The sequence below is a fragment of the Hemiscyllium ocellatum genome, chromosome 15 (assembly GCF_020745735.1).
Source record: "Hemiscyllium ocellatum isolate sHemOce1 chromosome 15, sHemOce1.pat.X.cur, whole genome shotgun sequence".
Classification (NCBI taxonomy): Eukaryota; Metazoa; Chordata; class Chondrichthyes; order Orectolobiformes; family Hemiscylliidae; genus Hemiscyllium; species Hemiscyllium ocellatum.
In genome coordinates, this window is record NC_083415.1 from 50,553,740 (window position 1) to 50,578,881 (window position 25,142).

General features: G+C 40.2%; 1 protein-coding gene across 1 annotated transcript in view; it reads left to right on the top strand.

Moving 5' to 3' along the window:
• Positions 1-20,364, top strand: part of LOC132822783 (transcription initiation factor TFIID subunit 4-like) — a 111,621-nt gene extending 91,257 nt beyond the window's left edge. Inside the window, exons 9-15 of the mRNA XM_060836117.1 lie at positions 151-283; positions 1,264-1,433; positions 2,377-2,507; positions 3,923-4,048; positions 11,883-11,939; positions 14,735-14,860; positions 18,838-20,364. Coding sequence (XP_060692100.1) covers positions 151-283; positions 1,264-1,433; positions 2,377-2,507; positions 3,923-4,048; positions 11,883-11,939; positions 14,735-14,860; positions 18,838-19,002 — 908 coding nt within the window. The 3' untranslated portion in view covers positions 19,003-20,364. The remainder of the gene's footprint in view (positions 1-150; positions 284-1,263; positions 1,434-2,376; positions 2,508-3,922; positions 4,049-11,882; positions 11,940-14,734; positions 14,861-18,837) is intronic.
• The last annotated feature ends 4,778 nt before the right edge of the window (positions 20,365-25,142 follow it).

Genomic DNA, 25,142 nt, shown 5'->3' on the forward strand with positions numbered 1-25,142 from the left:
TGTAGTTTATGTAAAGTGATGCAAGTGGGCATTTGTATCTGCAAGTTAAAAAAAAGGCTTAAAAACTTCAGTGACAAGCAAAATACTGTGATTAATTGGAGAAACTGACTGGAGACAGTGTTTAACATAATTTTCTCCATAATTTTACAGTTCCTGTTATGAAACAGACAGTGGTGCCAGGAACTAAAGCTGGCTTGACTTACTCTGTCCAGACTTCTGTCGTTCAAAAAAATAAACTAAAAGAAGCAGCAGCAGCAGCAGCAGCAGCCAGTGGCTCTTTCAGGTGAGATATTTAATAAATATCTCTGGAAGAAACAAATGATACTTAATATGGAAAAGATTACTGTTGAAAACAGTACTTACCTAGTAAATATTTACATCTCATTAAAACCTATATGACAACATTCCTTTTAAAAACAATATACCACCACCAACTGCCGTTCTTTAAAGTCAACTTTATTTTCATACTTGGCCCTTTATCAGGTTACTTAAGTTGGACTTAATTAAAACAACATGTGTGAAGCTTTTTAGTGGATTAGCACGTTATAATCAATGATTTTGAATTTGCTGTCGAGGGAACAACACCCGGCTTTTAGATTAGAGTGGTGCTGGAAAAGCACAGCAGGTCAGGCAGCATCCGAGGAGCAGGAAAATCGACGTTTCAGGCAAAAGCCCTTCATCAGGAGACCCTTTCCTAATGAAGGGCTTTTGCCCGAAACGTTGATTTTCCTGATCTTCGGATACTGCCTGACCTGCTGTGCTTTTCCAGCACCACTCTTAATCTAAACTCTGGTTTCCAGCATCTGCAGTCCTCACTTCTGCCCGGAACAACACCCGGTGTCATACGCCAAGCAAGTGGCAGAAATGATTTGTTTCCTGTTAGGAAGAAAAAGTACTAGCCTTTTTTTAAAAATCTGTAATATGAAAATAATACTGCAGGGCCACATGTTTTCCTGATCCTGGTAGCATTGAGAGCTGTGCTGGTCCTTCTGTTGGCCCATTACAGTCTTTGTGATCATGGTTACTCTGCAGTGTTCTAAGAAAGAAAATTACCTGGCACACTGGTGAGATGATCCATACAGACGCTTGCCTGCATTGTTAAACAGGTACAGTCTAAATAGGGAACTCTTTTATCTTCCTTAGCTAGATAAATGTGCTTCATCAAATGTGTCTCGGTTGAATATTCCATGAAAATTTACAAATTGCTAACATTGTAGATTAGCTCTTGTAATGACATTAATGTGTAGGTGTGAAATTTTCTAGGGATGATGATGATATTAATGATGTGGCATCTATGGCTGGAGTTAACCTTTCAGAAGAAAGTGCACGCATTTTGGCAACAAATTCAGAACTGGTGGGGACTCTGACAAGATCGTGTAAAGATGAGGCATTCCTGTTTGCTGCACCGTTGCACAGAAGAATGTTAGAAATAGGTAAAGAGATATTAACTGATTTTCACACTATGGCTACCTACTTATGCAGACTTTGTGAAAAAAAAGTGCAATAAGGAATCTTTTTAAAAACATGAACTCTTTCAAAAATTTTTAAAACTCCATTCATGAAATGTGGGTCTTACTGGCACGGTCAGTATTTATTACACATCCATAACTCCTCTTGAGAGAATGGTGGTAAGTAACCTTGAATTGCTGCAATCCAGATGCTGTTGGTACAACTACAGTGCTATGAAGGAAGATGTTCCATCCAAGGTGCTTTGAAGGTACTGCATACAGTACCAGGAAGTAGTGAGTTCCTTGGTTTTGACCTAACCATGCAGAAGGGCTGGTGATACATTTCCAAGTTACAGTGTCTGTGATGTGAACGAGTACTTGGAGGTGATGGTGTTCCCATGTATTTACTGGTCTTGTACTTAGGTGACAGAACTCACAGATTTGGAACAAGCTATTGAAGAAATGTTTAGAAATATCTCTTAAGGAAGGTTTCTGACATAATATTTTTATAAAAAGAAATTAATATCCTAAAATCTGTACATGGAACAACAAGTTTCAAAACTTATTCTGCCAAGTGCTATCCAGTAAGATTGCTAACTAACAACAGTTATGGTCAAGATTGTTTTAGCCACATACAGTAATTATATTCGGTATACTCACAACACAGCTAGGTGTGCTTCCAAATATATATGTTCGTCAAGCAAACATTTACCAACATTAACTAACCAATGAAACAAAGCAACGAATGATCACAAAACAGTTGTGCACTGTTTTTGTCTTATGGTTCACTCACAATTAGCCAAGTGTAGCTTGTAACTGTTGTATTGAGCTCAGTGTATAATATGCATTAGTCAAAGGGGAAAGCTATATTAACATAGCTAAGAATGTTTAACCTATCTCAACATATTTTAACTTTTGTTGGCAATAGGTAAAAAACATGGAATTACTGACGTTCATCCTGATGTAGTAAATTTTGTATCACATGCCACCCAACAACGATTACAAACACTTGTAGAAAAGATATCTGAAGTTGCACAACAGAGAAATATCTCCTACAAGGTGAGTGTCGAATCATTTATTGTTTCTTTAGACCAAATGTCTGGTATTAATATAATCTGAGTTGTTTTATCAATCCTATCAGTAAAAGATTCATAAACTAACTGAATTTGCACCCCTTTCATGTTAAAAAGACTGGTTAGACTACAAGTATTTGCTGTGAGCTTAAACTTTTATAAACAACCCCACGCCCCCTCCACCTTTCCTCAAAATATTGATTCTCATTGAGATATATTTTCAAGGGTATCAGGCGCCACCATTGCTATCAGCAACATAGCTGAGAAGGGGCAGAGTGAACATTCTCATAGTATGGAATCAGGCCATCAGGGGTAAGTCTGATAATGAGGAAGAACTCAGAACATAGCCTGATACTCTCTTCAACTAATACTTGCTGGCTAGCATAATAATTGGCAATCAGGAGCAGAAATTACAGTTGATCCCTTCGCTAATTTGAAACCCTGACACCAATCTTAGTACTTTGCAGCCATCCCAACTAATTCAGTATAAACAGTCCCAAACGTTTGTATTGATTGTATTGCAGAACGGTACATCTCAGAGGGTTTATTAGTGGGATGTTCACATTTTCTGTCAGGTTTGTAACATAGCTGAGACTAGTGCAAACAACTTTTTTAAAAAGTGGTCAACTAAGACTGATATATGGACTAATTTCACTTAACAAAACAACTTGCATGTGAATGATTATTTCAAAGATCCTTTTTGTCAGGGGTATCACTACAAATACACAGAATATTTCTTTTTTCATTTCAGGAATAAGCAACGAGTTTAACAGCAATTTATTTTTGCTACATCATTTGTTGTTAGCAAGTAGGATAGCAGTCAAAGACAGGAGGGCAATGAGCAGAACGTTTTGCCTCTTATTCAGCACAAATGGGCTATTTATTGAACATAGAATTCCCACAGTGCAGAAAGAGACTATTTTGCCAATTGAGCCAGAACTGACCCTCCAAAGAAGCATCCCATTCAGACCCCAAAACCAAATTCTCATAACCCCCGTTCTATTACTATGGTTAATCCATCTACCCTGCACATCCCTGGATACTACAGGACAATTTAGCATGGCTTGTCTACCTAACCAGCACATCTTTGGACTGCGGGAGGAAACCAGAGCACCTACTGATATGGGGAGAATGTGCAAACACCACACAGATAGTAACCAAAGGCTAGAATCGAACCCGGGTCACTGGCATTGTGAGGCATCAGTGCTAACCACTGAGCCACTGTGCTGCCCTATGCGAGGCATTAACTGAGGTCTTTGCACATTGGAATGTTGCTCTTCACAAACCTGCATAAAACAGGGAAGTGGTGATAGGGCAGTCTGATTGTCAAGGTTTTTGTGTAAGAATAACTTCACTATTTTCGCAATCTGAAATGATTTAATGTTTATCTTTTGATTTCAGGAGGACGACAGGTATGAGCAGTTAAATGATGTAAAGTCACAGCTCAAGTTCTTTGAACAACTAGATCAAATAGAAAAGCAGAGAAAAGATGAACAAGAAAGAGAAATTTTAATGCGAGCAGCAAAGGTAAGCAGTGTTAAGTGGAATTTAAATTAAATCAAACCAAAAGGGATGTTGTAATACATTAAACTCTCAGCTTTGTCTTGCAAAAGGTTAATCTAATACCAAGCATATATAATGAATGCTGAGCCAAAGGCGACATTGATGCAAATATTAAATGCACGTATTCAACTGAGTACTTGTGAGCATGATATGTAGTTGTTACTTGCCTGAAATTTTTAAGACATCTTAGGGTCTTTGGTCACCAATTTTACCTTTTCTACTGTAAAATGACAGCTTGGGTTGTAGACATATGTCCACCTGCTTTGAACTACGTATTTATTAAGTTTAAACAAAGACCTGAATAAGCTGCACAGTACAATAGGAGACTGAATTTGGCAGCTGTGCTGATATTGTGTCTATGCATATTACTGAAAGTAAATATCAAGTTTGATTACTTCATCTGCTGGGCCTCAGCACATAGTTTCACAAGCACGCTTTCAAAATCTATGCTGGTTCACATGGCAGAGCACATTATTCAGTTGTGAAATGGATGAATCACAAGTGACAATTGTAATGACCAAAGAAGTGGCTAGAAGTCACTGAATCATTTAATGTTCTTCAGGAAAGAAAACCTGACAACCTCACATAATGTAACCAACCTGTGACACCCATTCCACCTTGCACTGGACTCTTAATGCCCTTTTGAAGTGGCCTAACATGGCACTTAGTTTGAAGGGAATTATAGATAGATAATAAATGCAGCTTTATCTTGCCAGCATCATTGCACATGAATGAGATTTAAAAAAAGATTGCCTCTTTACAGGGCTGCATGCCAGTGAAACCCCTCATATTTAGCGATTTAAGACTTCTCATTGTACTGATATAATGCATAGAAAAGTGCAGTTCCCTTTCGTGATATGGTCCCATGTTGCTGGGCAGTTGCTTATAGCAAGAAAGTAGAGTTACCTGTTTTCTTCGTAAGCATAGGAGTCCATTACAAAGTTACCATAACTTTTCAAAGTCATTATACTGTATTAAACATACTTGATATTTGAGGACATATTCAATATGTATTTACGCTGGACTACTAATTTAATAGGCTCAGCAAATTAGATATACAGTTTTAATCAACTTTTTAATTGTGTCGGGCACACAGGGCTTTTTAAAATGCTGCAGATTTTGGAACAAGTCAGGTCTTCAAACGATTTCAATTATCTGTTCCCACCTCAATATAATGTGATCATCTGAGTGATAAAATTCTGCACATAACGTTTACATTTATGGAAGGCACCTGCTGGAACTGTTCATAGTTAAATAAGACATTTGCTAAATGGAGTTTGTTTTTTTAATATTAAGAAATACTAGTTCGGTTATTTTTTGGCTTTACCATCCACCTGAAACAGCAGCAAATTGCACCACCTTTAATGTACCAACTGTAAGTGATAATGTCTGCATTTCTTTAACTGTCATTACTCAGCACATTGTAATTAATCTTAGGTCATACTGTAAAAGAAAATTTATTTTACCTTCACTCAATCCACAAACCTGTATTTCATTGCACCAGATTGATTATTGTGGGTTATAAATAGTACATTGAATTAAAGCTTTAGCATGCACACAATACACTTGTCTCTGATATATAAACACAATACTGGAATCATTTGAGTGAATAATGTAACAATGTAAGCCAGTAGTAGGTCAAGTATCCATTGTGGCAAGGAACTCTATTAGTATTTCAGGTTGAAATCCTTTAATCAGAACTGAAGAAAGATAGAAATGTAAGAGGTTTGGAATCAGTGGAAGGGGAGGGGGCAGGGATAACAATGATGGGTGTGATAGGGAGGTGAGATTAATGAGCGAAGTATTTCATTACGTAGAAGTGTTATAATTAAACCTGGTGGCATGTACCATCACTCTAGCCACTCTACTCAACAGTTCACCCATAAAACAAAAATACATTTTCCAGTTACTAAGATGACCAGTAAAATACTTTATCTGGTTGCAAAGAACAAGATCTGTCAATTAGGTTTCTTAAACATAATTGTGGATTTCTTATCAAAACAAGGGAGAGCTTGTGTTCTGCAAGGGTCAGTGTTGGGACCACAATTTTTCACTTTATGCATTAATGATCTAGCTGAAGGAACTGAGGGCAGATGATACAAAGATAGGTAGAGGGACATGTAGTATTGAGGAGGTGGGAAGGCTGCAGAAAGATTTGGAGAGTGGGCGAAGAAGTGACAGATTGAGTACAATGTGGGAAAGTATGACGTCATGCACTTTGGTAGGAAGAATAGAAGCATGGGCTGTTTTCTAAGTTGTGAGAAAATTCAGAAGTCTGAAATGCAAAGACACTTGGGAGTTCTAGTCTAGAATGCTTTCAAGGTAAACTTGCAGTTGGGTCAGTAGCTAGGAAAGCAGATGCAATGTTGGCATTTATTTTGAGAGGACTTGAATATAACAGCAGGAGTGAACTTATGAGGCTCTATAAGGCTCTGGTCGAATTGCATTTGGAGTATCGTGTGCAGGTTTGGACCTGATATCTCTGGAAGAATGTACAGGCCTGGAACCGGTTCAGAGAATGGTCCCAGGAATGAAAAGTTTAACATATGAGGAATGTTTGAAGTCTCTGGGTCTGTACTTGGAGTTTAGAGGATTGGGGGGATCTAATTGAAACTTAGAGTACTGAATGGCCTGGACAGAGTGAATGTTGGGAAGCCCTCCGTTTCTTCCTTTCCCGCCGAAACAACCAATACCCTTCCACTGACACCCTCCTTCGACTGACTGAACTGGTCCTCAGTCTAAACAACTTCTTTTTCCGATCCTCTCACTTCCTCCAAACCAAAGGAGTAGCCATGGGCACCCGCATGGGCCCCAGCTATGCCTGTCTCTTTGTAGGATATGTGGAACAGTCCATCTTCCGCAACTACACTGGCACCACCCCCCACCTTTTCCTCCGCTACATCGATGACTGTATCGGCGCTGCCTCGTGCTCCCACGAGGAGGTTGAACAGTTCATCCACTTTACCAACACCTTCCATCCCGACCTCAAATTTACCTGGACTGTCTCAGACTCCTCCCTCCCCTTCCTAGACCTCTCCATTTCTATTTCGGGCAACCGAATCAACACAGACACTTACTATAAACCGACCAACTCCCACAGCTACCTAGACTACACCTCCTCCCACACTGTCCCCTGTAAAAACGCCATCCCATATTCCCAATTCCTTTGTCTCCGCCGCATCTGCTCCCAGGAGGACCAGTTCCAATACCGAACAACCCAGATGGCCTCCTTCTTCAAAGACCGCAATTTCCCCCCAGACATGATCGATGATGCTGTCCACCTCATCTCCTCCACTTCCCGCTCCTCTGCCCTTGAGCCCCGCTCCTCCAATCGCCACCAGGACAGAACTCCACTGGTCCTCACCTACCACCCCACCAACCTCCATATACATCATATCATCCGTCGTCATTTCCGCCACCTTCAAATGGACCCCACCACCAGGGATATATTTCCCTCCCCTCCCCTATCAGCATTCTGAAAAAACCACTCCCTCCGTGACTCCCTTGTCAGGTCCACACCCCCCACCAACCCAACCTCCACTCCCGGCACCTTCCCCTGCAACCGTAAGAAATGCAAAACTTGCGCCCCCCCCCCCCCCCCCCTTACTTCTCTCCAAGGCCCCAAGGGATCCTTCCATATCCACCACAAATTCACCTGCACCTCCACTGACATCATTTACTGCATCCGCTGCACCCGATGTGGTCTCCTCTATATTGGGGAGACAGGCCGCCTACTTGCGGAACGTCTCAGAGAACACCTCTGGGACACCTGAACCAAGCAACCCAACCACTCCATGGTTCAACACTTCAACTCCACCAAGGACATGCAGGTCCTTGGACTCCTCCATCGCCAGACCATAGCAACACGACGGCTGGAGGAGGAGCACCTCATCTTCCGCCTAGGAACCCTCCAACCACAAGGGATGAACTCAGATTTCTCCAGTCTCCTCATTTCTCCTCCCCCCCCCCCCCCCCCCCCCACCTTGTCTCAGTCTCAACCCCGAACTCAGCACCACCTTCCTAACCTGCAATCTTCTTCCTGACCTCTGCGCCCCCACTCCCACTCCGGCCTATCACCCTCACCTTAACCTCCTTTCACCTATCGCATTTCCAACGCCCCTCCCCCAAGTCCCTCCTCCCTATCTTTTATCTTAGCCTGCTTGGCATACTCTCCTCATTCCTGAAGAAGGGCCCATGCCCGAAACGTCGATTCTCCTGCTCCTTGGATGCTGCCTGACCTGCACTTTTCCAGCAACACATTTTCAGCTCTGATCTCCAGCATCTGGAGTCCTCACTTTCTCCTAGAAGATTTAATCCACAAAGGTGCAATAATTGGTTAATGTACAGTAATAGAGAAGTTTAAATGCTTCTTCCTCTAAATATCCCTAAAACATCTCTCTCTCTCTCTCTCTCTCTTTTCAGTAAAAGAGGAGAAAAGATTAGATTTCTCTACAGACATTGACTTTCTGGGAAAAAAAATGCTTTTTGGCCAGTGGGTTATTCTTGAAGGGAAAAGGAATAAAGTATAGAATATTTCAGAGGGTGTTGCTCTAGTGTTCAGGCACAAGTGATTATCACTAACCACACATGGTTAATCTCTGAAAGTTTGTAAATACTGCTTGCTCAGGAAACACAATCTTATCTTGCAGTCGCTCTCTCAAAAGATCAAATAGGTTTCACTCAACTCAACAACTGGGTTTCCTTTTCAAAATAGGAGAGGTTAGCTCTGCAGCTTGTTCTAAGCAAGCTTTCCTCCAAGTTAGCTTGTTCTTAATAGGCTTCCCTCTAACATAAAGCAAGCATCTTTCCAAACCAGTCATTGTTCAAACCAGCCAACTCCGAGGTCTACAACAAAGCAATTATCACCAGGTTGATGATTTACAGGAAGCCTTAAAGGAAAACAAAACTCCAGTGTCCACAGTTAGCTTTCAATGACTTTAAACACTCCAAATATTTCCAATTAATTTAAAATAAATCCTGTTCAACAATCTTCCAGAGTTTAAGACCTTCAGGTTATTAGAAACGAAGCACACTTGTAACAAAAGCCTAAGAGAGTGAAAAGAATTAGAATTAGGTTTATTGTCACGTGTACTCACATGCAGGAATACTGGAGTACAGTGAAAAGTATACAATGTTGCCAGTCACAGCATCATCTTAGGTTCAAAATGTTAGGTTAAAAAAGAAAAATAAAGAAATTAGTGTCAACAATGTAATTCTTCCTAGTATAAAGTAGTCAATAGGAAATAAAGTTAAAAGTTCCAAATTACACTCCTCCTTTCACCATGGGCCTGCAGTTGCTCCATGAAGGTTCGATCTCTGTCGCTCTCGCTCTCGCTCTCGCTCTCTCTCTCTCGCTCTCTCTCGCTCTCTCTCTCGCTCTCTCTCTCGCTCTCGCTCTCGCTCTCTCGCACTCTCTTGCTCTCTCTCTCTCGCTCTCTCTCGCTCTCTCTCAGTCACACCCCACGCTTGATCTCTCGATCCCTGGGCCTCTATGCTGCCATCTTGACATCAGCCGCCTCACCAAAGGTTGTCAGAGTCTCACTGTGGGCCCCAGCCACTTCTGCAATGTCACTGACCACCAGAGGTCTGCCCATGCACAACAGGCACCTTGTGATTGACTGCTACGGTTCTGGGCCTCTAGTCACTACTGTTACCATCACTGTCTCCACAACTGAGGTCTCTCCAAAGGGCAAGTAGAGGAAAAAAAACACTAACGAAAGAAAGAAAAAAGTGAGCTCAGGCCATCTTAGATCAGGGATAATGGATGTACTGAAGAAAACAAAAGTGGTGTCCTGATGACATGTAAATGGTCACTGGTTTAGTTAATCTCTCCTGCCCTTCACCCTGGCGTACACCTTCCATAAGGTACAAGAGTAGAAGTAGGCTATTCAACACATGGTGTTTACTCAGCCATTCAATGCGATGATGGCATTTGTGCTTCCTGCCCCTCTCCTCTTGCACTGGCTTAAAGTTCTTGGCATTCATATCTTATTTCAGTTCTCTTGAAAGGTCATTGACCTGAAATGTTAACGGTGTTTCTCTTACACAGACGTTGTCTCCACATATTTCCAACATCTTGTTTGTTGTTATTTCTCTCATCATGCATTCACAATTTTCAACTGTAACAATAAATCATTGCAATTTAGAATCTAAATTAAAATATCATGAAACTGGAGTCCGTCTCAAATGTTTGTCTCCCCAGCATTACAGATACCAGTCCTCACCCAATTCGATTCACTCCATGTGATATCAAGAAATGGTTGGAGGCACTGGATAGTGCACACAGTATGGGCCCTGGCAGCATTCCAACAATAGTACTGATAGCAATAATACTTGTGCTCCAAAACTTGCCATTCCCTTGTCAAGCTGTTCCAGTACAGTTACAATATTGACATCTATCCAACAATGTGGATAATTGCCCAAGTATGTCCTGTACATAAAATGCATGACAAATCCAACCTGACTAATTACCTCCCCATCAGTCTATCGATCATCAGTAAAGTGATGGAAGGTTTCATCAACAGTGGCATCAAGCAGAACTTGCTCAGTGACACCCAGTTTGGATTCTGCCAGGGTTCCTGACTTCATTACAGCCTTGGTTCAAACATGGACAAAAGAGCTGAATTCCAGAGGGGAGAGTGCAGCCTTGATGTCAAGGGTTGTCATTCAATCGAGTGTGTTATCATGGAGTTCCTCTAAAACCGGAATCAGTGGGTATCAGGGAGAAACTCTCTTGTGGTTAGAATCAATACCTGAAACATAGGAAGAGGGTCATGATTGTTGGAGGTCAGTCATCTCCGCTTCAGCACGTCTCTGCAGGAGTCTTCAGCTGCTTCATCAATGACCTTCCCTCCATCATAAGGTCAGAAGTGGGAATGTTTCACCAATGGCTGCACAATGTTCAGCACCATTCGCGTCTCCTCAGACACTGAAGCAGTCTGTGTCCAAATGCAACAAGATCTTTGCAGTATCCAGGTTTAGGCTGACATGTGGCAAGTAACATTCGTGCCACACAATTGCCAGGCTATAACCATCACCGCTCCTTGACATTCAGTGGTGTTACTTTCACTGAATTCCCCACTATCAGCATCCTGGGAGTTATCTTTGATCAGAAACTCAACTGGACTCACCACGTAGGTGCAATGGCTACAAGAGCAATCTCCTGACTCCCCAAATCCTGTTCACCATCTACAAGACACAAGCTAGGAAAGTCATAGAATACTCCCCACTTCCCTGGATGAGTGCAGCCCCAACAACACCCAAACAGGACAAAGCAGTTTGCTTGATTGACACAGCATCCACTCCCTCCACCACTGACACTCAGTGTGTGCTATTTACAAAATGCACTGCAGAAACTCCCCAAAGAACCTTGAACAGCACTTTCCAAACCCATGACCACTTCCATCTAAAACGACAAAGGCAACAGATATATGAGAACCTTTAAGTTTCTTTTGAACCCACTCACCATCCTGATTTGGAAATACATTATTGTTCCTTCAGTGTCGCTGGGTCAAAATCTTGGAATTCCCTCCTTAATGGCGTTGTGGGTTACCCCACAGTAGATGGACTGCAGTGTTTCAAGAAGGCAGCTCATCACCACCTTCTCAAGGGCAACTAGGGACAGGCAGTAAATGCTGGCCAGCCAGTGACACCTACATCCCACAAAATGAATAAATAAAAAAATTGTAGTACTTCTAACTCATTACCTTTTACAGGAATTTATATAATTGTCAGTCTTAATCCTCACCTTCTACGATATTACTTTGCAAATTACTATTTTATTCCTTTTTGTCAACAGTCTCGCTCCAGACAAGAGGACCCAGAGCAACTTAGGCTAAAACAAAAGGCCAAAGAGGTAAGAATAATCCTTTTTCCCCTTTGCTATAAAAGACTGCTGTACCAAGTTTAGCACACTGTGTAAGATACTTGCAGGGTGCACTGGATAGAAATACCTAGAAAGGAAGTCAAACCTCTGGTTAAACTAGTTGGTCTGAGATCAAACTTAATAGTAGAATCAAATAACTCAGTAAAATACATTCAGGTGGCATGTGTATGCAGGAAGATTCTACATAGATTTTGTTAATAAAATTGATGTGAAACCTTAAGAGATGTCCTTATGCGAAGAAAAGATAAAGATTGTTTTTTATATATCATGGCGGAATAATACACTTTGCCACGGTGGTACTCTTACTTTCAAGCCTGATTTTTTTTTTACAAGCTGACCACTTTTTATTTGCAGAATCCCACTGTCAGTGATCAGATTTCAGAACAGTTATTTCTTTTCCCATTGTGATGTCCTGGAATGCAAAATATTACCTACATTACTAGATATTAGCTTGACCTAGTTGGAAGCTCTCCATATCAAAGTATGTGCTTATAATTTAGACCAACACTTCAGTGTCATACTGTGTGTGTGCAACATTGTTAGAAGTGGCATCTCTTGAATGGGATATTAGCCAGAGTTGTCAGTTCAAAGAAATGAGAGATCTGATAGGAGGGAATTTTCCTAGTGTTTTGACAAACATTGCTCAATTAGCATGAAAAGAGGTTACTGGTTATTTGTCTAATTTGTGAAAATTGGTTACTGCATTTCGGGAACAATTGTGGTGATCACTTCAAAAAGTAGTTATTTGGCTCTGAAGCACTTCATGACATCCAGGGAAGATGATAAAACTCTATCATCTAAGTTATTGTTCTTGCTACCTCTAGCAAGGCAGTAGTATCATGGATAAGAAAAATAGCAATAATTGCACAAAAATTGGCTATGCATAATAACAGCTGGATGGATTCTCATTTGTAAACCTGAGGATAACTAAACCTCTGTTGCTATGTTTTAAGGCACACCAATTCCTATTCATCTATCTACACTGCCTTTATGTTGGCTCCTGCTCAAGAAATATCTTGATTTTTAAACTCTCATTCTTGTTTTTAAATCCCTCCACAGCCTTGCCTCATCATTCAGCCTGAAAACCTTCCTAGGTATCTGAAGTCCTCTAATTCTGGCCTAATGTGCATTGCCAATGTTAATTGCTCCATCTTTGGTTTGTGGCACTTTGGCTTCCCTCAGCTATAGGCCCTGGAATATCCTCCCCAGATCTCTCTGCCCTACTTTCCTCCTTCAGTACACACTTTAAAAACTATTTCTTTGACCAAGCTTTTTCTTTTCTGACCTAATATTTTATAAGTATCATATTTTGTTTAATTCCTACACAAAGTGCCTTGGGACATTTCATTCAGGCACTATTTGAATATAATTTACTGTTTTTGAACACAAAATATAAAACTGATAAAGCACAGATTATTTTGTCTGTGTTGTCTCTCTGCAAAACTTAGATCAGCTAGTCCCACTCTCCTGCCTGTTCCCATCCCTACAGATTATTTAGCTTCAGGTATTTGTCCAATTCCTTTTTGAAAGCTGCAGTTGAATATTCCCACATCATTCTCTCAGTCAATGCATTCCAAATTTTAGCCACTTACTACGTTAAAACTGTTTTATTGCTACTTTTGGCAAACACACAAACCTGTTTTTCCCCTATCAACTTTGTCCAGATCCTTCATTTCTAATATCCCTGGCAAATCTCAAGTTTCTCTTCGAAGGAAACCAATCCTTGTTTCTTCAATCTATTCACATGATTGAAATTTCTTATGCCTGTAACCAATCTCATACACTTCCTAAAATAATTTCACATCCTTCCTAAAGTGGGACGTCCAGAATTAAACACAACATTCATGAGGCTAAACAAATGTTTAATAGCCTATCATAACATCCTTGCTCTCAATTCTTTTTAAACTCAGAATTCCATATGCTGTACCAACCACTTTCTCAATCCTCTCTGCCACCTTCAACAATATTTGTAAATATTGCCACTTTCTTTTCCGTTTTTGAATCACATTCTTTATTGACTAAACTTGTTCTTCCTTCCAAAATGAATCACTTTACACGTTACATTTCATCAGCCACCTGACTGTTCACTCCACTAGCCTGCATCCACTTGCAGCCTGTCACAAAAGGGAAAGATAGTGGAATAATGGTCATGTCTCAGGTCTGGTACTTCAGAGGTCCGGGCTTTAGGAATGAGGATTCAGTAGCAGCTGATGTAGTTCAATTAGTAAAGATTTTTAAAAGTGAAAGATCGTCTCAGTAATAGTGACCATGACATCAAACCATCATTAATTTGGGGTTTGTTTTGAAAAAGAAAGCATCTGGTTCAGTAATTCCTACAGGGAAGGGAGTCTGGCATTCTCAGCTCGTCTAACCTATATGTGATGCCAGATCAGCAGCAAAATGGTTAAATTTTAGCCAACTTTGAAATGGATGAACCACTAATTAACTGTGGACTGGAAATGGTCGCCTTGCCAATGATGTCCACTTGCATAAAAGAGGTTTTAAAAAATTATTCTCCACAGTTGACAATATTTCCAAGTTTTGTGTCACCTGCAAATTTTGAAAACAGAAGTAACAATTCCTAAAGGTTAATATTTTAGGCTAGTTAAGACTGTTTTCTCATCCAGCGTTGATTGAAATTGATTATTTATCAAATTATAGTAATAAACTTTCGAGTCATTTGTCATGTTGTAGTAATATGCCTTTTGATATGCAGAATATTCACTATTTTCACATGAATAAATGATCCACTCTTTGATTCCTAGATGCAACAACAGGAATTGGCTCAGATGAGGCAGAGGGAAGCCAATTTAACTGCATTAGCAGCAATTGGCCCCAGAAAGAAGCGGAAGGTTGATTCACCAGGACCTGGCATTGGAACTGGGACAGAGGTACTGTATAAAAACATTATATATCATTACTATATGAATGCTACACAAAATTCCAAAGCAGGTTCAGTAACATTCGCCCCACACAAGTATCATGCCATCGCTGAATCCCCACTATCAATATCCTGAAGGCCATCACTGACCAGAAACTAAACTGGAGCAGCCACTTAAATACTGCGGCTACAAGAGCAGGTCAGAGGCCATAGAGTTTGTAGCAGGTAGCTCCCCTCTGACTCCCCGAGCCCTGTGCACCACCTATCTACAAGGGACAAATAAAGAGTGTGGTAGAATATTCTGCAACTGCCTGGATCACTGAAGCTCCAGTAACAATCCTGAAGCTTGACATTATCCAGAACAAAGCAGCCTGCTTTATTTGCATTATATACACCACCTTAAACATCTGCTTTTTTTTACCACTGATGTACAGTGGCAGCAGTATGTACTATCTACAAGATACATAGCAACAATTTAGATTTTTTTTATTAGATTAGATTCCCTACAGTATGGAAACAGGCCCTTTGGCACAACAAGTCCACATCAACCCTCCGAAGAGTAATCCACCCAGACCCATTCCCCTACATTTACCCCTGACTAATGCACCTAACACAATGAGCAATTTAGCATGACCAATTTACCTAGCCTGCACATCTTTGGACTGTGGGAGGAAACCGGAGCACCCAGAGGATACCCACACAGACACACGGAGAATCTGCAAACTCCACACAATCATCCAAGGCTGGAATCGAACTTGGGATGTTGGTGCTGTGAGGCAGCAATGCTAACCACTGAGCCACAGTGCCACCCTTTTTAGCAAAGCTCCTTTGAAAGTACCTTCCAGAATCCTGACCTCTATCACTTAGAAGTACAAGAACATTAGATGCATGGAAGTAGCATCATTTTCAAATTCCCTTCCAAGCTAAACACCTTCCTGATTTGGAATTATATTACTACCTCTCCACTATCATTGGGCCGTAATCCTGGAACTCCAATCCAAACAGCTCTGTGGGTGTCCCTGGCCCACCGTATTATAAATGATGTTATTGTCCTTTTAAGATATGAGTCATTTGAGTCAACAATTTCGTACAAAACTATAACAATATTATTTTTGTCTGTCTGGATTGTTTTCATCAGTACTTTTATGGGGTGTGTCTTCTGTTGGCTTTATTTGGTGGGTGATTCCAGGTGAAACAGGCTTTTGGGGCAATTGGGCAACTGAAGTGCATGTTGCACAAACTTGGCAAAATGGCATGGTTAGCTATTTAGTACAATTTATTTAAAAGCCATTCTTTGTGCTAAATCAGAGATAACCTGTATTTGAATTAAAATGTTTTGGAAAGGCTGTTGAGTGAATTAGAAGAATACACCAGCAGTGATTCTATAGATTGAATGGTACATTCTTTTATAATTTTTTCAGAGTTTCTACACAAAGCCCAATGGGCATGCCACTCCACAAGCTTAGACCTAAAGAAGAAGCAGTTGTGATGTTGGAATCCTAAACAGTGGACCAGGTTTTCATCCTGGACATGAAATTTGGCTCTGTCTTGTTCAGCTGGAGTAAAATCCAAGCTGAAGTTTTGCTGTCTACGTGAAAATTAAAAAGACAAATGTATCTGGTGTAGGCTCTTAATGCGCCCTCAGTAGTATTAAATGGGTTAATATTATGAAGGGGTGTGGTTTTCTGCCTGTGCTCTATCCTACGCTGTACAAAATAGCACTGTCTGAAAATGGAAGCAAAGTTTCTTGCTGCTCCATTCAGTTCCCATTTTCTTTTGCCATTCTTCCTTTGAGTTTTCCCTTCTTCCTTTGAGTTTTCCCTTCTAAGCTCAGTCCAAGAATTTTGTCATAGACCAAGATTGATAGTTAGGAAGCTGTTTTCTTTGATTATAAATGCTAAAGAATGCAGGTTGCACGCTGAGCTGGAAGGTTCATTTTCAGACATTTCGTCACCCGACTACTCAGACCCCTTGGCATCATGGTAGCCCACAAACCCATCGATACACTAAAACAGCAGCTAATGAACCTGAAAGAAGCTATACAGACAACAAGCAAAACTAATGTCATTTACAGAATTAAAGAACTGTAATAAACACTACATTGGATAAACAGGCAGAAAACTAGCCACCAGGATACATGAATGTCAACTAGCCACAAAACGACATGACCCTCTCTCACTAGTATCCTTACATACAGATAAGGAAGGACACCACTTTGATTGGGACTACATATCCATCCTTAGAACAAGCCAAACAGAGACACGCATGAGAATTCCTAGAAGCATGGCATTCCAATCAGAACTCTATCAACAAACACATTGACTTGGATCCCATTTACCACCCCCTGAGAAAAAGAACAGGAAATGACATCACCAGCCCAAGGAAACCCAAACATATCAGTAGAAAGCAGGAAATACCAGCAGTGCTTCGTCCAGAGGCTCACTGAAAATGTTACGTAGTATGGTGACGAAACATATGGTAACGAAACATCTGAAAATGAACCTTTCAGTTCACCGAGCAAACTTACATCCAGGACTTCAACCTGAGCTACAAATCTTCTCAAAACTTGATAAATGCTATAACTGACAGAATTTGGGGAAATGTTGCTTATGTTGTGAAACTTGAAAGGGTTCAGAAAAGATTTACAAGGATGTTCCCAGGATGGAAGGATTTGAACTGTAGGAAGAGAGCGAATAGGGTGGGACTGTTTTCTCTGAAGTGTCGGAGGCTGAGGGGTGACTTTATAGAGGTTTATAAAATCATGAGGGGCATGGATAGGATAAATCAATGTCTTTTCTCTAGGGTGGGGGAACTAGAGAGCATAGTTTTAGGCTCAGAGGGGAAAACTTTTAAAGGGAGCTAAGACGCAACTTTTTCATATAGAGGGTGGTGCATGTATGGAATGAGCTGCCAGAGGAAGTGCAATTGCAACATTTAAAAGGCACCTGGATGGATATATGAATAGGAAGAGTTTAGAGGCATATGGGACTAGATTAGGTTAGGATATCTGGTTGGTATGGACGAGTTGGACTGAAGGGTCTGTTTCCATACTTTACATCTCTATGACTCTATGTTGAGCCCTTCCAATGTAAACTTGATTTTTCAAATCAGGAGAAAACCTTTCCCAACAAAACTTTCCTAATCTATGTTTATAAACTGGTCACAAACTGACAAAATTTGTATTTATATTTCTTGCCTTGTATTTATACACCAATGGCTTCCTGTAATTTTTTTCCAAAGTTTTGATTCACTTTTGGTAAAAGAATAAATAGAATTCCTATATTGAGTGCAGTTACAATAAAGCTATTAATTCGATGACATACTAAACATGTTTTGCTAATTCACAGCTTAAAACTGTTTCAAATCCCATTCTCTCCTTCACGTGCAATTCAGAGAGGAGGTGATCCAGCTGTCTCTCGCAGATCATAAACTTGTGGATAGAAATATTTTCTTAGGGACAAATGGAAGGACACAATTCAGAACTCTTACAGTCATGGCAATTTAATGTTAACCTGTTTAATTTGAAATCTTTAGAGTCATTAGTTTTAGGTTCAGGTTTAAATCAAACGACAGTTAACCATAAAGTTACATGCAGCTGCTGGAACTGCAGTTGTTCTAAAGAACTGGCTCTTTTAAAAAACACAGTAAATTTAACATTTCATAACAATAACTTCAAGGGAAAAAGTTGTTGCTGACTTCGTCAACAAACAAATCATATAGTTAGCCTGACAATATCTCTTTTATGTATCTCACACAAGAGATTTGCAAGCTTGATTGTCGAATGCAGGTAATAGTCTGTGCTGTATGACTCTATAATAGATAATGTATTGGCGGTATGAAGTAAAGCATTTTACAAAGCATATTTTCAGGCATTAGAGACTGAGATAAGGTCGCTGGAATTTAAATTGGTATGTTTCAATACCTTATAAATCCTTGAATTTATAGTCAAACACGATATGTTATCCATTCTCTCTCTCTCTGTTCTAGGGACCCAGTACGGGCGGGACACCGGGAGCCTCTGGAGTTGGAACACCTAGACAGTTCACACGGCAACGAATAACAAGAGTCAACCTCAGGGACCTTATCTTCTGCTTGGAGAATGAGCGTGAGACAAGCCATTCACTAATGCTGTACCGTGCATTCCTTAAATAAACGTCCTGGGTTGATTTCTTTTGATTTTGACCGAGACAACCTTCTGCCATTTCTTTTTCTTTGCAGTTTTTGGGGGGACGGAGGTAAGGAAAGAAGGATAGAGAGTTGGAGAACAGCTGGAACTCTACAAATGGGAGAATGTTTTAATGTTCAGCTTTACATTAAGTCTTTCTGTTTTTAAATTTTGGATTTTAGTTAGAAAAATGAATACAGCGAGACCTGTGGATACTTTATTTATAAAATAAAAAGTCTGATCACTTCTCGTCTCCTGACTGAGTGGCCTTCTTGCCAAACAAGCCATATTTAAAAACTGATTCTGATTTCACCAGTGTATAATTTGCCAACTTTTTGGCAGATTAGTAGCAACTTGAAACATTTAAGTATTCTGTTTTTGAATCTTTTGGCTTAAAAGACTTTGAATTATATGGGTCTGAAGCTAACAACCTTGGATTATTTTACCTTCAAGGACATGGAGCAAAAAAACATTTTCATTATTGTATCTTTATCCACTTTTCATTGTTTCCATTCTTTTGCTGTACTTTTCTCAATTTCGCTTTTGTAAATGTATGGTTTGTGAAGAGTTAGGAGAGTTTGTTCAGTGGTAACTCTGCAGTTCTCACCATGTGATTTGCATGTCAGAGGCTTTCCTGGGAAGCCTTTAAGAAGGGTTTCTTTTGTGAATGTTGTAGGGCATTTGTAAAAAGAAAAAAATGCTTTTTTTTAATTTGATACAATACATGATGCCGTAAAGGATTTAAAAAATAACTTTTCTGCATAAATATACATTACTTGCACTGTGTTGGCTACCTAGCTGATGTAAAACTTTAGTTAAAAAAAATCTAAGAAATGGTGAATTGTGAAAGGATTGTTACTTGGTATGAATCACGTGTAGAAAACAATTTGCTGGTGTCTATCAGTGAGCTAATAATTTGTACATAATTTTGGCACATAACATAAATTGCAATGTAAACCGTAATTATTTTGGTAAAAAGACTGTATGCAAGCTATGGACCTACTTAATGGTAACCAGAGCGATGTCCCTTCTTTGTATCTATTTTTTTATACAAAAAATACTAAATTTTTCTTTATATTTTCAGAGGTTATTGTATTAAATGATTGTCTATCAATAGGACATTATGATTGTAAATACTTTTGCTTTCTTTGTGTGTAATTTTATGTTGTTAAAAGAAACATTTAAGATGCTATTAAGCTGATGAGTTCTGTGTGTAAACTGAAAACTAATCAGTATTTTTACCAATGCCTGAAAACTGTTACAACCTTGGTCTTTTACAAATCCTGTCTTTCCATTTTTCATGTAAATTTTGCACAGTTACTTGTTAATATGTAAATATTTTACTTTCAAAAAAGGAAGTTTTTAATTACTATTGTTTTATATAGGATTGAAAGAGAATTAACTCCTTTATTAAAACAATGAATTTATCTGTATTTTGCTTTCTGTTGTCTTTGGTGCTTGTTAAAGTTACAGGTTATTAGTTTAGGTTATGTATTTCTAGCAAACCCCTGTAAGCAATTGGAGAAGCTAAGAAGAATATGTGTATTCCTCTGTTTTTTAAAAAATGCAGCACAATTCTGTGATAAAGCAAGCATATGTCATGGTAGCATTTGGCTATAGCGTAATGTGCAAGATAATTTTAGTGATTTACTGTACTCTTGATAAATAACCACTTCCAGTAAAATTGAAATAGTTCCTATCAGCAAAGCTTGAAAAACATAAGAAAATACAAATCGGCAGCTTAGCAATAACAAACTACATTATTCATCATATTCCAATGCTAGTGTTAGAAAAGGGAATTAAGGAAATTTGTTCATTTGTCGTGATAAATTCTCAGTGTGGGGAAACATAGTTGGACATATTAGGATGTCTCCAATTATTCAACATTATATTGTTATTGTTGTCTAGTTAAGTGTCTCAGTGATTTCAGTATTTTAATTTTTAAGTATTGTATCCAGTTAATGATTTGCAATCCTGTTAAGGTCAGTGTAAGCACACTTACTTTGCACACGCAAGAACAAACTGAGGATCCCAAATCATAGCCAAAGGTTTCACAGAAGGAAAAACAGAATTGCAGAATTGTTACAGTGCAAAAGAAGGCCATTCGGCCCATTGACTTTAGCCAGCTCTCTGAATGAACGTTTCACTTCGTGCCATTCTCATGTCTGTAACCCGTAACAATGCATTTTTGTTCTTTTTTAAATAACTAATTCTCCTTTGAAAGTCACATACTCTAAAACAGTACATTTCAGATCCTAACAATGAAAATGCTATGTCCATATCACTTTTTAGCTTCTTTTACTAATTAATTTGTCTGCTTACTCCTGCTCTCAATCATAGTCATAGAAATGTACAGCATTAGAACAGACCCTTCAGTCTAACTCGTTCATGCCAACAAATTATCCTGTATAAATCTAGTCCCATTTGCCAACATTTGGCCCATATCCCTCTTAATCCTCCCTATTTATGTAGCCACCCTGATGCCTTTCAGATGTAACTATACCACTTCCTCTGGCAGCTCATTCCATACATACACCATCTGTGTGAAAAAGTTGCCCTTAGGTTCCTTTTAAATCTTTTCCCTCTTACCTTAAATCTATGCTCTCTAGTTTTAGACTCTCCTTATGCTGGGAAAAAGACCTTGGCTATTTACCCTATCCATGCCTCTCATGATTTTATAAACCTCTATAAGGTCACCCCTCAGCCTCTGACGCTCCAGAGAAACAGCCCCTGTCTGTTCAGCCTCTCCCTATATCTCAAATCCTCCAAGACTGGCAACATCCTTCTAAATCTTTTCTGAATCATTTCACGTTTCACAATATCTTTCCTATACTTGCAAAGTTGTCATTTCAATTATATAAAGCTATAGGTTTAGAAAAGCTTGTGTATACAGCAGTGACCTCATCACCAAATAAGGCCTAATTCAGAGAGAGTAAAAAGCGAGGTCTGCAGATGCTGGAGATCAGAGCTGAAAATGTGTTGCTGGTTAAAGCACAGCAGGTCAGGCAGCATCCTAGGAACAGGAAATTCGACGTTTCGGGCCAGAGCCCTGGGCTCTGGCCCGAAACGTCGAATTTCCTGTTCCTAGGATGCTGCCTGACCTGCTGTGCTTTAACCAGCAACACATTTTCAGCTCTAATTCAGAGAGACCCAAAGTTTCACAACGTACATAAACCAACAAAAACAGAGCAATTATATCTGGTCCCTCTGGTCCATGAGATACAAGTAAATGCCACGAGGCAAAAGACTGAACATGCTTACCTTTCGTGAATGGAAATCGGCGCTCTCCATTACTCTGTGTAGACCTCTCATGATTTTGAATACTTCAGTCAAATCTCCTCTCAGCCTTCTCTTATACAAGAAAAATAGTCCCAACTTTTGTCGTTGACCTTCATAACTGAGATTCCTCATCCTTAGAATCAATCTCAAAGATTTCTACACCCTTTCCAATGCCTTCACATTGTTCCTAAAGTTGGGCACAATGGTACAGCTGAACTAAAACTAATTTGTGCTATAACCTTAACGACAAAAAGGACTTCCTAGCAGCTCTGAAAGACAACGGACTTACTGAAGAAACCCAGCAGGCCATCGGACAGACAGTAGCACCAACACTAAGCAGGAAGAAAGAAGGGCACACTAACAGGCTGGGGCTGTTTTCGCTGGAGTGTTGGAGGCTGAGGGGTGATCTTTATAGAGGTTTACAAAATTATGAGGGGCGTGGATAGGATAAATAGACAAAGTCTTTTCCCTGGGGTCGGGGTGTCTTGAACTAGAGGGCATAGGTTTAGGATGAGAGGGGAAAGATATAAAAGAGACCTAAGGGGCAACTTTTTCATGCAGAGGCTGGTATGTGTATGGAATGATGCCATACACATACCTGCCAGAGGATGTGGTGGAGGCTGGTACAATTGCAACATTTAAGAGGCATTTGGATGGGTATATGAATAGGAAGGGTTTGAAGAGATATGGGCAGGGTGCTGGCAGGTGGGACTAGATCGGGTTGGGATATCTGGTTGGCATAGACAGGTTAGACCGAAGGGTCTGTTTCCATGCTGTACATCTCTATGACCCTCAACACACAGGAAAGAAAATCCCTGGGAGGACTCAAAATACAGAAACGTAATCCTACCAGCAGACAAGGGATGCATAACTGTCATCCTAAGCAGAACACAATACATTGAAAAGGTGAACTCTCTACTCACAGATACTGACACCTACCAATAGGTGGCGATGGATCCGACTCCACAGTTAAAACCATATTACAGCATGACTGAAGGAACTCCACAAGATAGGTGAAATTAACAAAACAAACCTCCAAAGAGTGAAACCTAAAGGATCCAGCACCTCATTTCTATGGATTACCGAAGATACACAAACCAGGGGCTCCCCTCAGACCCATGGTCTAAATTTCCTGGCATACCAACATATAGACTAGCAGAGGAAAGTCAACGCAAACTGAAATACCTAGTATAAGACTCATGCCACTCTAGGAATTCCTGAACATCATCGAAGATACCAAGGTAGAGGATGACGAGGTCATGGTCTCCTTTGATGTGACCGACCCAATCACATCAATAAATATCCCCCAGCCAAAGAAACACTGGCCACACTGCTAGACGAACCAAGGACACAAGCACCAGACACCACCAACTACATCAGCAAGGACAGCATCTTCAAATTAGAAGACCTGTGCATCACAACCCACTTCACTTGCAAAGACAAGACCTACAAACAAATCAATGGGATGCCCATGGGATCACCAATATCAGGATTCTTGACAGAAGCAGTTATGCAGGGATTGGATCAAGCATCCCTCCCCACAATCCAGCCCAAGCTTTGGGTCTGCTATGTGGATGACACCTTCATCATTCACGTAATGGAACAAATTAGAGTAAACCCATAAACAATATGCTTACTGGGATAAAGTTCACCAAAGACGAAGAGAGCAGCAACAGACTACCCTTCCTAAATGTCACAATAGAACAAAAAACCAATGGAGAGTTGCAGACCAGTGTCTACAAGAATGTGACATACTCAGATCAGATATTCTACTACCGGAGCTATTCATCCTAACACTTACAAACGGAGCTGCATCAGGACATTATGTAAATGGGTCACAATAACCTGCAGCACCCAGGAACTATGAGATGCCAAAGACAAACAGCTGTACAATGTATTCAAGAACAACAGGTGCCCCATAAGCACAGTCTTCGGATTCTTGCACAACAAACCTAATCAAGAGACAACATGCCCAGAGACTCAGGCCACGTTACCATACATTAAAGACATCTCAAGAGATGACAACCAGACTACTCCAGCCCCTTGGCATTATGGTAGCCCACAAGCCTACCAACACACTGAAACAGCTCTTGATGAATCTAAAGGACCCTGTACCAATAACCAGCAGAATGAATGTCATATACAAAATACCCTGCAAGGACTGCAACAAATATTATGTTGGACAGACGGGCAGGAAACTAGCCACCAGGATACATGAGCACCAACTAGCCACCAAAGACACTACCAACTATCATTAGTATCCGTACTCACAGACAACAAAGGACACCAGTTGGACTGGGACGATCTATCCATCCTTGGACAGCTTGAACAAAGACACACATGGGAATTCCTAGAGGCCTGAATTCCCATCAACAAACACATTGATTTGGACTCCATTTACCAACCTCTCGGTAAAAGAACTGGAAATGATATCACCCACATTAACAGACCAAGAAACATAAAGCGGGACAGAACACCAGCACTTCACCAGAGGCTCACTGATGATGTTACCTAGCATGGTGACAAAACATGTGAGAACAAACCTTCCAGCTCAGCCAGCAAACCTACAACTATAAGCTTAAGCTAATTTCTTTGCTCTTATACTCTGCCACTATCAATGAAGCCTAGGATGCTATATGTCTGGTTAATTGCTCTCTTAGCTGTCCTGTCACATTTTAATGATTTGTACATACACACCCAAATCCCAGATTGGGGCAGTAATTCCAGCCTTATGTGAATTGTTTTGTGTGCAGTTTGCACATTCTCCCTGTGTCTGCATGGATTTCTTCCAAGTCCTCTGGTTTCCTCCCACACTCCAAAGATATTCAGGCTAAATGGATTGGTATGC